The 14,622-nt window shown below is 37.0% G+C and overlaps 1 protein-coding gene across 5 annotated transcripts in view; it reads left to right on the forward strand.

Moving 5' to 3' along the window:
- The first annotated feature begins 1,367 nt into the window (after positions 1-1,367).
- The window catches only part of LOC132130167 (cell adhesion molecule 1-like), a 305,793-nt gene continuing 292,538 nt past the window's right edge, over positions 1,368-14,622 (forward strand). For 2 of the 5 annotated variants that reach the window (XM_059541840.1, XM_059541842.1), the window contains exon 1: positions 1,371-1,523. In XM_059541840.1, the coding sequence (XP_059397823.1) occupies positions 1,433-1,523 (91 nt within the window). In that variant the 5' untranslated portion in view covers positions 1,371-1,432. Of the gene's footprint in view, positions 1,524-14,622 lie in introns of all 5 variants that reach the window. The other 3 variants (XM_059541843.1, XM_059541844.1, XM_059541841.1) reach the window with 3 other exon arrangements.

The following is a 14,622-nucleotide window of genomic DNA, read 5'->3' on the forward strand; positions in this document are numbered from 1 at the left end:
AAAGTTTGGACACACCTTCTCATTCAAAGAGTTTTCTTTATTTTCATGACTATGAAAATAGTAGAGTTACACTGAAGGCATCAAGGGCTATTTGACCAAGAAGGAGAATAATGGGGTGCTGCGCCAGATGACCTGGCCTCCACAGTCACCGGACCTGAACCCAATCGAGATGGTTTAGGGGTGAGCTGGACCGCAGACAGAAGGCAAAAGGGCCAACAAGTGCTAAGCATCTCTCGGGGAACTCCTTCAAGACTGTTGGAAGACCATTTCAGGTGACTACCTCTTGAAGCTCATCAAGAGAATGCCAAGAGTGTGCAAAGCAGTAATCAAAGCAAAAGGTGGCTACTTTGAAGAACCTAGAATATGACATATTTTCAGTTGTTTCACACTTTTTTGTTATGTATATAATTCCATATATAATTCCACATATGTTAATTCATAGTTTTGATGCCTTCAGTGTGAATCTACAATTTTCATAGTCATTTGAATGAGAAGGTGTGTCCAAACTTTTGGTCTGTACTGTATATATATATATATATATATATATGTGTGTGTGTGTGCGTGTGTGTGTGGATAGATAGATAGAATTACATTATTATTATAAATCATTTTAAATTTTATTTTTTTCACAATATTACTGTTTATATATTTGATCAAATAAATGTAGCATTAGTCAGACTTTCAAAAACATCAGAGAGAGAGAGAGAGAGAGAGAGAGAGAGAGAGAGAGAGAGAGAGAGAGAGAGAGAGAGAGAGAGAGAGAGAGAGAGAGAGAGAGAGAGACGCTAGGGGACGCCACTAGAGGCACTATTTTCCTCTAAAGACATTTTATTATTGTTACAGTGCACAGTGTTAATCGTAACCATAGTTCCTGCTATATATATAAAATATTTTTTAAATGCTAGTTAGTACAGCCACAGTGCAGTGGTATTATCACAAATGCAAATTTTATAATGATAACAATAATAATAATAGTAGTAGTAATAATAATAATAATAATTATTATTATTATAGATAACAAGTGTGAATATCCAAAAATGATATATTAATGTAATGATATTTTATGTATGTTATTTAATGTATGTTATTTAATCAATGTTATACAAATAGTATTAGCACACCGAATCTGTATTAAATGCACTATTGCATTCTGCCAGAAACTATATGGTTACCATGGTCCTTTTTTTTGGAGGAGCAGGGGGGGGCTTTTTCTTCTGATCAACAGGGTGTTTTTCCGGAAAATTTGTCTTTAAAATTACGACACAAAAATGATTCTATTCGATAACATCAAGAGACACGGTTCAGTATAAGAGCTGTATTGACGTTCTTTTTGAATGGGTATTTGTTCCCGCCCTTTCCCAGCATCTCCTGACGCGCACTCGCTCAGCCCCCGTTGCTCTAGGTGAAGCTCAACTCACTCACGAGCTTCAGAATGAAGCAGGTGTCCAACATGGCGAACACGAGCAACGGATCTCTCGCAACTCTCCTCGTTTTTTTCACCATTTCGGCAGCTATCCACACAGGTAGGAACTGTGCTTTTGGATTAATCTGCTTGAATTTTAAGGCAGAAATGGTCGAGCCAGCCAGCGCGACGGACCTTCGACGCGAGCCGGAGATGTGTACACAGTGTGGCGTCTTTATTGAAAGTAATAGTTCAGAGTACCTATGTGTTACAAAGTTAAGATATGCGTTGTTCAAACTGAAACGTTCGAGCGATATGAGGATTTTTCTCATCCTTTCTGTTAACTTTGATGCGATAAAGTCTGCAGATGTTTTCCAGTTGCTTGGCTGCGGCTCTCTGGTGAGGGAGAAGCGGGATGTTTCTCTCTTTACACAAAACTAACTAAACATTGTTTTACCAGCACATTAGTTCCGCTAATGGTGTGACCCAGATATAGCCTACTGAAGAGCTTTTATTACGATATTAGCAGGCTTTTGGGAAGCGGAACATACACTTCACCTTTATTGAACGCAAAGCGCAGCATCATCGTTCTTCTGTTTGGATTGATTAATGCAATGGATTTGATCATCAGCTGATGCTTCTTTCAGTTAAATTACTCCTGTGTGTGGATCTCGAATCACATTTTATTAACCGCAGGCTTTTTGAGCATTTACTAGTTTGCAAGTAATTGAAATGGATTTTGGAAACAAGATACAGCAGTTACATGCATCACGGACAGCGAACATCATCTACATTGGCTTCATGCAGCTCGCATGCGAACGAGTTCCTTAAAGTTTAGGAATGCGCATTAACGCTTTTGCTTTAAATGGACAGTTCATTGAAATTGAGAATACCCGTCATTTACTGTTCCTCATGTTATTTCAAACCTGTATGTCTTCTGGGGAACACAAAAGGAGATGTGAGGCAGAATGACTCAGTCACCAAGTTACTTTTAGTGAATTGAAAAAGATGCATTGTAAGTGAATGGTGACCGAGGCTGTCAGTCCCTAACATGTTTAAATCTCCTTTTGTGCCCAACGAAAAAATAAAGCCGTACGTCTATTGGGTTTCCATATGGTACAACTTGAGTGTGAATAAATGACAGAAATGTAGACCCGTCCCTTTAGCAGCGCATACTGTATATGTGGCCGCTTAAACTGCAGCATCCGCGCACTGTTCCTCTGTGACGTTACTTGTTCTTTCTTCTGGATATTTAAAAACAGTCACTGCTCAAATAGTAAATTACAGGGGCTATGGTAGCAGATTTGTTTTAAAAACAAACACTTCACTTATTGAAAACATTAGAATAACACAGAGTCCTCGGCTGCTGAGGTAATGCTTTGATGCTCGTGGCACTGCCAAGATTCCCCTTTATTTACGTTACCCGCTATTATGTTGTAACTACATTTTCTTTAAACTTACAGAATAATCTTTCGGGCCAACAGCAGTCGAAGCGTTCAAACAGAGTCAACAAGTGCAGGTCTTTTCTCTTGGAGACATAATACAAATTTTTGTTCGACGCTCGTGCTGCGTCTGTTCGGAAGCTGCATCTATAATGCGCGCATCCCTTCGTTGTTTATAATGGGAGCGTGGTTTTTGTCGCGTTGCGTCGATTGTAATGTGGACGTTCTACGTTTTCCAAGTCACGTTAGATGGTTTGTTTGGCTTTCTCTCTCCGGATAACCATGGCTAGGAAAATAAGGAGCGGAGAACAAAGATTCTTTTACTTTTGTAGGAGGCAGTGATTGGAAACACAAGGGACTCACTTGGAAATAACGTTCGTTGAGATTCTTATTGCCAGCGATAGGGTTCAGAGAAAACCGTGGAGCGTGGAAAACCGGTTTTCTTATCTAAGTTCAGAGATTTTCCCTTAAGATGATGTGCGACTGACATGAAATCATAGTGATCTTGTCATCATTCTGATGTCGTCATCATGTCACAATAATATTTATTATTTGGTGTGTCAACATTTGTTTTAAAATGTTTAGACTTTTCAGAGCCGGTCTAATGTGATGAGTAATAGTTATTTCTGCAAACATTGTGTGGTTAGTCTATTATTACTTGAACAAATGTGTAGGTGTCAGTTTTTTAACAGATAGGCATGTCATCATATATGTTTATTAAATGGTTAAAGTTTGTCAGAATTTATGTTTATTGTGTTTATGAATAGCAAAATTGTAATCTTGGAGTATATTAGTTTAAATTAATTAAATTTCATTTAACTTCATTAAAAAGGGATTGAACTAGATGTTTTAAACTAGCATTTCTAAACCACTGCATAAGAAAATATGCATTTGTCTAATTGTACTTATAATTACTTTAATGCCTATAGAATGTGACAACTTGCCCCAGCGAATCCTATATACCAGCTACTTTGCTTTCAGGCTTGTGTGAAATCTCCATTTGCTCTTACTACCCATTCTGACTCTTTAAATGCCTGTTGTTTTGAGGGTTTAAGCATTGTTTAATTGTGCTTTGGTGTTTCCACACAATGTCTTTAAATGCAAAACATAGGAGCTTATGCTTAATAGCTTTCTTTGACAAAAGCCTCATATTTCAGGGAATCCCTCAGTTTCCATTAGCCAGCGATAATGCTTTCAAATCAGATCAACATTTAGTACACAGCATACAGGATGTATAATTTGTTTAGGACCTGCAGCAAATAAGTTTATATGAAAATATAGAAAAGGCAAGCAGTAGCTTAACCAGGTTGCTGTTATTAGACATTTCTTCCCATTTGAAGTGTGTATTATTTGTTTTGCTCCACTTGGCTGTCAGACTAATACCTTACAGAGTGAAAATGAAAATGGCTGGGGGAGAAGCTAATCCACATAAGAATATTTTGAGGATTACGGCTGGAGTCTGCCATGCCCGCCTCGCTATTGATTGGTTGCTTTCCTCTGTAAAAATGACAACGCAAGGAGAGACAAGAGCTCTCTTAATTCTAGATTGCTAGTATTATTGGAAATGTTTTTCGTTATATACGTGTGTGAGGGGATGATAGAAATTCTTATAGTATCATTCTTATAGTATAATATTCTATTAGAAATCATTTGGCTCAATTGCTTTTCGGCATGGCTCACTTATTTAGTGACTGCAAATTGAATACTGTGCATGTAATCATTAGAAAAATAGTGAACAATTGACTTTGGGGTTGTTATTAAATATTTTATATTGGAGAAAATTCCTTTAGCAAGGGTCAGGTTATTTGCCTTGGCCTAAATGCCACTATATGACACAGACATGAAGGTAATGATTGATGAGTCAAGATGTTGGGAGCAATACAAAACTCAACCACTAGATGATCAATGAGCTCTTTGACTTTGACAAAGACAAAAACTCCTATTCATACCCATTGTGCACATGGACTTAATTATGTATTTATTTCGGTAAATAAAGGCAGTTGTGTCTTGAATAAAATTCTGTAATGAAATTCCCCTTTTTCAACACAATAGGGGCTCCGAAGGCAAAATACATGCTGACCAGCATATGTTTTGTTTGATCCTAATTTCTTCTAAATTGCTCTTTGTTTGAGTGAAACGTCCAACAAGGATGCTTTATTCTAGAGGAGGCAAGCTCGGATGCTTGTTTGCTGAGTAAGAGAATCCCCAAAGATCATTGTCATGCAATCAGATGTTCCATGTACCAACCAAGAGATGATTATCAAACAAAATCTGCTTTAAAAAGTAATGTAGGCCTTGATTTGCATTTTAGTAGGCTGCAGACTTCTAGGTAAAGTTTTTATTAACTTGTATGCCAATCTACTATATCAGATAAATAAATATTATATTAATAAATAAATATGTTAAATATTTTATATATTTTAACGTTTAATAATGTTATATATTTTAATAAAAATTTTAGAGGTAATTAGCACAAAAAAACTTTATTGAACATTTTGAATAATGCCATCACTCACCTTCATGTTTTGTCGAAATTGAGACCATTTTTCACGTTAAGTGTAACTGTGAGCTTGTTTTGCAGACAGCTAATGAACCGAAGGATCAAATTGTGAAATGCAGCGCCACCACAACCTCCTACTTCTCATCCTGTGCCAGAGAGCTGATGATGATGGAGCAGTTTACCATATACCATCATATTGCAGCTCACGCTGAGCAAGTTCTCATTAAATAGAGATTACCAGCAGCCATTAGCATTACCATTAAGAACAATTCACCCACTCTGAAGTCTTACATATAAGGTTAATCGCTGCTCTTTTCTCAAAAAATATCTTGTCCCCATCAAGAGATAGGCGTTATGTTTGTTATCATAAAGCGAGGTCTCTTGGGAAGCACAACCGTTTATCTTCTGGCTGTACAAATAAGGATTTAGTGCTCTCTAAAAATCAACAATGAGTTTTTCCTTTTGCACTACACAGAAAGATAAAAGAGGACTCTTTGGTTCAGAAATCACTACAAAGTCAAATGCTTAGAGGTTGGTCTGTTCATATTTCGGAAATCCCAAGATGCTGGATTACATATTTGGTCCATACAGCAGGAATTGTACTTGTTGAATCCATTGAAGATGTTAAATGGCTTGGAAGTTGTTGGCTCTTCTTTTTGGATAACAATTTGTTCTTTGATAGTTTTCTTTGTTCACAGCTTGTATTGTTCAGAGCTTTTTGTGGCTTGAAGCCGCACCATGCAGACAAAAAGATAAATGTGCACGCAATCTTTTGGAGTTTCAGTCCATTCATTACAGCCAATGCACAAGCGCTCGATGAGCCTGTTTTTTGCACTTGTCATTTTATTGTGTTCTGACATTGAATCATTGGGTACATTACAATTTGTATCTCACTCTCTCCTGTTTCTTCTCATCATTTAAGATCGCCAGGGCTTTATATCATCAATGTGCATGGTTGACACTCATAATTCCATCCCCTTCACACTACCTTAGGCTATATTAAAATTATTTTATCAGGTAACACTTGAAGGGCAAATGTGAAAGGGTTTTACATGTTTGTTTTATGATAAAAAGATGAAGCCATTTGTACTGGCTCCTCTGACCTACTATGTCAAAGGATTCGTTTTTCCTAATAAAACAAAATAGGTCAGGCTGTAATCTCTCAGTGTCTGGTGAAATGCAGTAGGGTTGGGTGATCTCCGATGTTCATCTAACAACACGGCAAGAATTCCTCATTGCTCTGCAAGTGTCATGTCTTAGGTCAACATCAGATTAAAAATAGTGTTTGTATTTGCTAACTTGCTGCAGGATTCATGGTTTTCATGTCAATATCAAAGGCAGGTTAGAATTACATTTAACTGTTAGGAGAATTGATTGTTTGTTTTGCCAAAAAACATGGTAGAAGCCTTAGCTTAAATCTTAATTCAAGTGGTTTATTACTTACATCTGAGGCAGGAGAAGAAAACAAAATACAGTGTCAAATAGTTGGTGGTTGGACCATTGCGACCCATCCCTAAAATACATTCAGTAAAGAGAGACTAGTCAGGAGCTTTGCTCAAATGAACTAGAAAGATGTGTGTGGGATAGACCGCAACAATCAATATATAGACTTATCGCACAATATATGTACGTGACCTAATACATTTTTGGTGACACAATATATTTCCCATTATATTTACATAAAAATTAATGTCACCATTTTTTTTTTGCATTCCACTTGCGCATGTGTCTTTTGCATCTTCTTTAACATAACCTGGTGTAGTCAGTGATAGTTATAAATGCTTCTACAAACAAAGTTTCATCTGCAGATGTGGCCTTGTTTAGGGATCTGTGTCTTTGTGCATACAGACATCTGACTGATAAGTAGGGATTGTGTTTTTCTTCAATACAGTGAACCCTTAATTTACGGAGACAAGAAGGTCTGGGGAAAATCTGTATTTGTACATCTGTAGTAGTGGTCGACCGATATATCACCATGGCCGATATATCGGCCGATATTTGGCATCTTCCAAATGTGTTAGAGGCTGGACGTTGATTTTGAACGGCGCTGAGAGCTCACATTCTGCTCACATACTCCCTCTTGTTCGCTGTTGTCATTAACAGTTCTGTCTTATACGGATAGAAGTCTGTGTAATAATCGGATAGAATGGTTAAACAAAGGAATTAATGTATACAAAAAGTATTATAACGGTTGCTTTTATATTATTAATAATAGAAATGCAAACATTATAATACTTTCTCGTTTGCCATCAGTATTAAGCAAATACGCATTTATATAATTTAAACAAATCGTTGAATGACTAATGAACATTTAATTTCACAAACCTTGCAACTTAGTCGAATCCAGCTGTGAGAACTTGTGAAGTGTGCATTTTTATCCAGCATGATCACGTGTTCTCTGTGTAGGTCGGCCCTGTATAAATTGAATGCTTTAAACTTTAAACTCATGATTTAAAATTATGCTGCGCTTTATTCATTTGCCACTGTCATATACATATAATTTTCACTGTGTGTTGTATGTTAAATGAGTGTTACCTTGGCTTTATTTGAAAAATATGATTCTCAAATCCACACAAACTTCCCAGAATACTGAGTGCCATGTTGTTTGATTACAGTGTTTACTTCCTTTTTAATTATATTTTTATTAAATATTTATTTGTGTTATATTTAAAAAAAACAAACTTTGTATTCTAAAGTATAAGTATGTTTATTTTACAAATGTATTTTTTTAATTCAATGTCAAATTATTTAAAATTTCATTTTTGCATTGTTATGCTGATATAATGTGATTGTATATTCAGTGGCATCAGATGGTCTTAAAATGACAATAATATTGTTGATCGCATTTATTTCTGGAGCAATATATCGCACAACAACAAGTTGTTATGTTGACAGGCCTAGTGTAGGATGCAGCATTAGTCTTAAGTAGATACTGCAGTGAAGTGAAGATTTACACTGCGCGCAAATATAAAGCTTTTGTGCAAGTTGAAGATTTTCTCTATACTTCAAATGGCAGGGGAAACATTTGTATATATAATTAAAATAAAAAATAATGTTTGTGTGTGTGTGTGTGTTTATAGATGTATAAAAACATATGGGCATTATCAAAAAAGCATGGTTACTTTTATGGTGCAAAACAGTGACCTAAAATAATCTATTTGTCTTTAGTATAGAAAAGCAGTTGCAGAGCCCCAAATGCCTGTAATCGTGTTTTTATGCACTCCGTGAACAGGACTTGCAATAGTGTTTTGGAATAAGCTGCTTTCAGTCATTTTTGTCATCCACTGATGTACCCGTCAGATTTGTCCATCAGCAAAGGCATCTTATATTGTGCTCTTTACTTATAAAGAAGAGATTCCAGGCCAAGAGAGATTTAGTTTATTCCAGCATATCATTTCCAGGGTGTCCTGAAGCTACTGTCCTGTGCTGTATTATAGTTATTGGTGATCTTCTTATTATGAAGATTCTTTATATGTATATCATTTTAAGTTTAAATGGACTTTTAAAATACCAATCACCAACATTGCTTTACATGAATAAAGATTTGTGTAATCATAATTTTGTTTTTGTTAGGATGTCTAATCCACTAATTTGTGACTCTTTACTCGATGCGATTTAGTGATAAGTGTGATGAAATAAAGGATATTAGCTTGCCTTAGGGTTTTAAAGGCTCATGCAATGGTCTAGCAACCCTTGTCTTGTGTGTTTATGCCATGTAGACAAAATCTTCCCAATCTGGATTTGCTAATCCTGTTATCTGAGGGTTCTTCTTTTGTTCCCCTACTGTGCTGACAGCAGACATATTTGGGTTCCAGACAAAAGCTCAGTTAAATAAGCCATCTGGCTTTTTTTTCTTCTTTTTCCCTTCAGGTCAGAGAGTCACCCCTGAACAGTAACAAAACAGAAGGCACAGATAGAATGGCCAGCCCTTTCTGCTTTTTTTTTTTTTTTTTTAGAAAAAAATGATGTTATAGCATAGAATTATGGGTCAAGGCATATAGAAGCAGGTGAAATTTGTATCAGATGAACATAAAGCAGATACAATGAAAGGAATGTTTGAAGAGATGTTGGAATATTTGGCTTCATTTCCCTGTGGTATTCCATAGCAGTTGGGATTGTTGTCCAAGAAGCAAGTGTTAACTGATGACAAAAATACAATCTCCATACAAATGCCATATCTTAATTCTCTGGGGTCTCGTTTCACAGCCCGAAAATGATAGAGTATAAGTGATGTGTTGCACTCGTTGTTGTGTTCCACACATTGTGGCTGTTAAGTGTTTGGCCTTGTGTACATTGTCGAGTCCCCCAGCCCCTTTCACAACAATGTTTTTCTTGGATCATCTAGTAGCTTCTCTTCAAATGCAACTGTCTGCCAAATGCTGAGCCTGTGCACATTGAATATTATTGCAGATCCTTGAGATTCATCCCACATTTCTTTGAAATTTGTCTGAAAAAAGCTTGTTCAATTGGCAGTTTTGTCTTCATCCTGATTTTCATGGAAGGGTAAAGACTTTTTTATCATCTAAGGGATTTACTTGCACTTCTCCACCATGAACAGACTCCTTCATATTTTAGTGTGGATATGAATGTAATTTCAATTGTGCTGTGTTTTTTGACACATGCACCATTTATGTGCATTCAAGGCTCATCAAATCTGGCCTTGTAATGGTGGTCTAATGATGCCGTTAGATTATCAGCCTTTAGTGGCAGCGCGAATGCCATGCAGCCACAAGTTCCTGATATATATGTCTATTTCAGTCTCAAAATAGGGTCCATGGTGTAATATCAGTCACACTAATAGATAATTCATGCTTTGATACCCTCGCCTGCACAACCGCAATCCTGAGAGAGCAGGCACCTTACCTCGCTCGTTCCTTTGAAGTTTGCTCTATCAAACTTCCAGGGCGGTGCTACAATCAGGACCCTATGGAAACACAGAGATTATGGTGCAGCTTGGCTTGCCTTTTGAGAATAATCAGGTGAACCTGTGAGGAGGAAGGTAGGTTATTTTCTTCTAAACATCGCCAATCACAAAAAAGGCAGTGTGGTCCCCAATTCTCTGTTAGCTCAATGCATGCATATAGGTGTAGGGAGTGGGGTCTCCATTGTATTAAGGCTAAATTATATTCATAAATGTGTCTGTTGCAGTTTTTCTTTTATCCCTTCCTCTGCCTATTCTGTGCTTCAATTAAGATTCACTGTATCAGTGCCTTGTTGTTTGGTGGCGTGCACCCACATCATTCTGTTCCAATTTGGATCTAATTGGTCTAATTAAATCTAATGGCTTCCTTTATAATTCCACTGCCCTATTTAAGCACCATGATAAAGTGCTAAGTGTGGGTTAGGTGTATAGTTTGCACTATTCTGACTCTGTATAATGTATGTTCTGCATCATCTCTTGTTCTGGCAGTCCAAATAAATGTGTTTTTTTCTTGTGCCAGCCAATAAACCCAAGGCTGCCTATTTAGGTCCTGCAATAATATCATTTCCAGCTAAAAAAGGAGTTTATAGATCATTAAATACCATAAAGTAAAAGTCAGCGGGGTCCAAACCAACTGAGACAGTTAAAACATTCTTCAAAATACCATCTTTTGTGTTTAAGACTTGAATTAAATCATGTGGTTTAAAGATGGGTTGTGATATTCAAAATAGTCCAGCTTTAAAACAACAACAAAAACAAAAGTATTTTTGATTCCATTGCACTGTCTAGGTGGTGTAATGTCAATGTTTCACGTGGGGTCAGGAGATCCCAAAATTGCCTAATTATACAAGGCTTCCAGATAAGATAGATTAGCCTAATAATAATGCCGGCCACAAACTAGTCGATTTTGAAAATGCATAGTGAGTCATTTATTTAAATTAATTTAAGGCAAAATTATCTGTCTGATATTTCTCTTTGGATTACTGAGGCCTGTTAAATAATGCCAAAAAAATGACATGAATCATTTAAATGGCTGAAAACCAAACATCTGTTTAATAGACACATTGTAACCTGTTTACTCATTCTCAATGCACATCCTGCAAAATTATTGTGATTTGCTAATATAGTCATTTATTTTAAATGAGGAGTTGTTTTGGTTTCTTTCATTAGACTCAAAAGTAGGGTTGGGTATCATTCAAAAATGTTCAATATCGATACCGATACCTTGAATTCGATACCGGTTCCTGAACAATACGTTTTTTTTTATACCAACTTTATGAAATCCATTTTAACAAGATTACATTACCGCAAAAAAATGTGGGTTTATTTTTTCAGCTTGTTGACATTTTTACAGACTCATAAGTTGTGTCCGAAATCACTCACTTGTTCACTTATTCACCAATCCCTTTATAATGTATGGCTTTTTAGTGCACTATATCAGAGAAGAGTGAACAAAATGTAGTGAGCAAATTCAGATGCTGACGCACAAAATACACTGTGTGCCAGAGCAGGAGCTGTCGCAGAAACATCTTCGTCACATATGTACTTTTATATTACATATACCTTATTATAGAACACAATATTAGTAACAGTAACACTCACACAACATTTTATTGTAATTATACATACCACTGCACCAGCTTTGTGTTTTCTTTGATGGTATTATTAGGCCTAACTTGTTTTGGAATTCTTAATATGTTCATATTAATTATAAGCAGGTGTAGTGATTAGCTTGATATAAAAGGCTACAAATAACATATTTCAGTAACATTATATGACCAAAACACACGTTAGATTGCAGTCAGCAATGTTATTACAAACTTGATGGTGGTATAAAGTTTTTTTTATGCTAACAGCGTAGCATAAATCTCATAAATTCTTCAAAATTATTCTAAAAAGAATTGAACTCGATACCCAGCCCTACTAAAAAGCCTGATCAAAGTTAGTTATAAAACAGAATATAATGTGACTCATTGTGCTGTCAAATTTAGTGGTATGCCTAGAACATAACAAATTTATGCTTGTATCATCAATAATGGGAAGCAGCTTAAACTTCTGGATTATTCTCCAAACACTAAGGGGTATTGTCTCATGAAAACAGGGGCCGATTCAGTTATTTAGCAGCCGCTAATTAATTTCAAACTTAATCAAACAGTGGACAGTGTACATATTCATTACCATGGCCTTGGCACCTCACAATGTCTGCCACAAAAACCCTCATGAAGACCCTATTACCAAATATCATCATCATCCTGTTCTTTCACAGAAATAATTACCTTCCTGCTTGCAATCAGAGAGGCGCATGGAATAATACATTCCAAATGTATTCATAGCAAATCAGAGTTGCAGCAAACATAATTTTCAAGTGATACAAATACATTTTGTTTTAGTGACACTATTTTATATTAAGTAACTGAAACTCACATGAGATGACCAGTAAGAAGAACACAGTTCCATACAAATGCAGGGAAATTGTCTGAATTTCCTGCTGAGGATCAATAAAGAGTTAAATCTCAGCTTATAAGTTGCCTCAACAGAGCCAAATAACGCTCCACCTTTAGCCCTTAGGTTATCCATAAGAGGCTGGGTTGTTGATTGTGGATAGATTTCCTGCCCAGTTTAGCTTTTGCACAGTCCAGCATAAAGTGCCCTCAAAGCATTCAGGGGCTCAACAACGTTTCAGGAGATTAAAGGTTGTACAGCCTTAAGAGCTAAATCGATGTATTCTCCTTGCCTAGAGATTGACCGCATATTGATTCACTGGGAACAGGAAGTGAGGTGATGAAAACAATGCTGTGATAAAAAAAAAAATAGATTCAACATAGGAAATTAAGTAACCTCACAAGGTTGGAAATACCCTTTTAACCACATATAAAGTCGGCAGCTGACCCACCCGCCGACAGTTCGCTTTTTGCCTCATCAAATATTCCTGTTGTTGATCCTGTAGATATTTTCAGAGTATTATTTGAGTCTCCTCTCGCATGAAAAGCAAAATTGCGTCATCAGTGATAAAGCAGGCCATTTTGTCACGAAAATCTGCTCATTAAATAAAGGTTGTGGACAATTAAAGGCTTTGTTACTGTCTTGTTTGCTTGCAGCTCTGATTTTCAGACATGGATGGAAATAATGAGACGCACCAGTTACCGCGATCTCCCTTGGTCTTGCTTTCAACTAAACAATCCCTTTTTGCTGAAGAGGGCACATATGCGGGCATGCTGAATACCAAGTGGTTGATATTTACCAATGAACATGACATACAACACTGGCCCACTTTGTTATTAGCCCCTTGTCATTCCCAGTGAGTCTGGGCAGGTGCTAATCAGCATGCTAATTGTAATATTGTGTTGGTGGAGATGAAAGCCAGGCGCTGTGGCTGAGGAGCCAGGGGCCAGGTTTGGAGACCTGCAGGATTGAGTGCATTGTGACGTCTGGCATTCTCACTCATTACTGTGATTATGTTTTCCAGGTTTCGGCATTTAATGAGGCACTTACAGTGATTCTGCGGCTGAACACAGCCAACAAAGCCTTCTGGGGGCCCGGCTCTCCCTTCTGGCGCACCCAACATCCGTGCTGGGAGGCTGAGGGATTGGTGTGGGCTTTATATCTGCTTTAACCCCCTCTTATCTGCACAGGGGGAGCTCTGCTCTGATCCAACCTGTCGGAGAACAAGATGTTGAGATTGGAATGTTTTCCTAGCCTTATCTGTGATATTGGAAGAGCGTTTCATTGGAAAATGAGCTTCGTGAAGATATATGCCTCACAGTAATTTGCTTATGCTGTCCTAGTGTTTTTCTTTTCGCTCCCTTTTTTGTCGCTATCAGATAAAAGCTACGGTGTGTCAGTGAAAGTGAAAAATGAGTAATCTTACATCTCGTATACCTAACGGTTAAATTTGAATGTGTGGAAAAGAAGGCTGCTTATATTTTCAAGCTGGCTCTCAGCATGGTCAGAGGATTGTCGTTGTATCCCATCGCTCTGCTCCTGAAGTGCTTGACATTTCTTTAAGTGTTTGTCACAACTTCAGAATGTCATTCTTGATCTGCTTATCATGTGCTTAAGTGTTTGGCACAGCTTCATAATGTCATACATCCTCAGACTGTAAAAGTATGGCCTACTGATGCCTTTACAGAAAATAGTCACTACAGGCATTTACATGTGCAATTCCCAGATAGCACACAAATGGTGTGATGACACCTGTGAAAGAGCAAAATCTAGATGACAAAAGCCAGATAAAGTCATAAATGACTAGATGAAATTCTAGCTGATGTCTCAGCTACGTACTGTATTTGTGCTATCTGGCTCGGTTTTATCCTTACAATCTGACGACTTGTTAGTTTGCCCTATCTAAAAGAATGAA

The sequence above is a fragment of the Carassius carassius genome, chromosome 47 (genome assembly GCF_963082965.1).
Source record: "Carassius carassius chromosome 47, fCarCar2.1, whole genome shotgun sequence".
NCBI classification, from domain to species: Eukaryota; Metazoa; Chordata; class Actinopteri; order Cypriniformes; family Cyprinidae; genus Carassius; species Carassius carassius.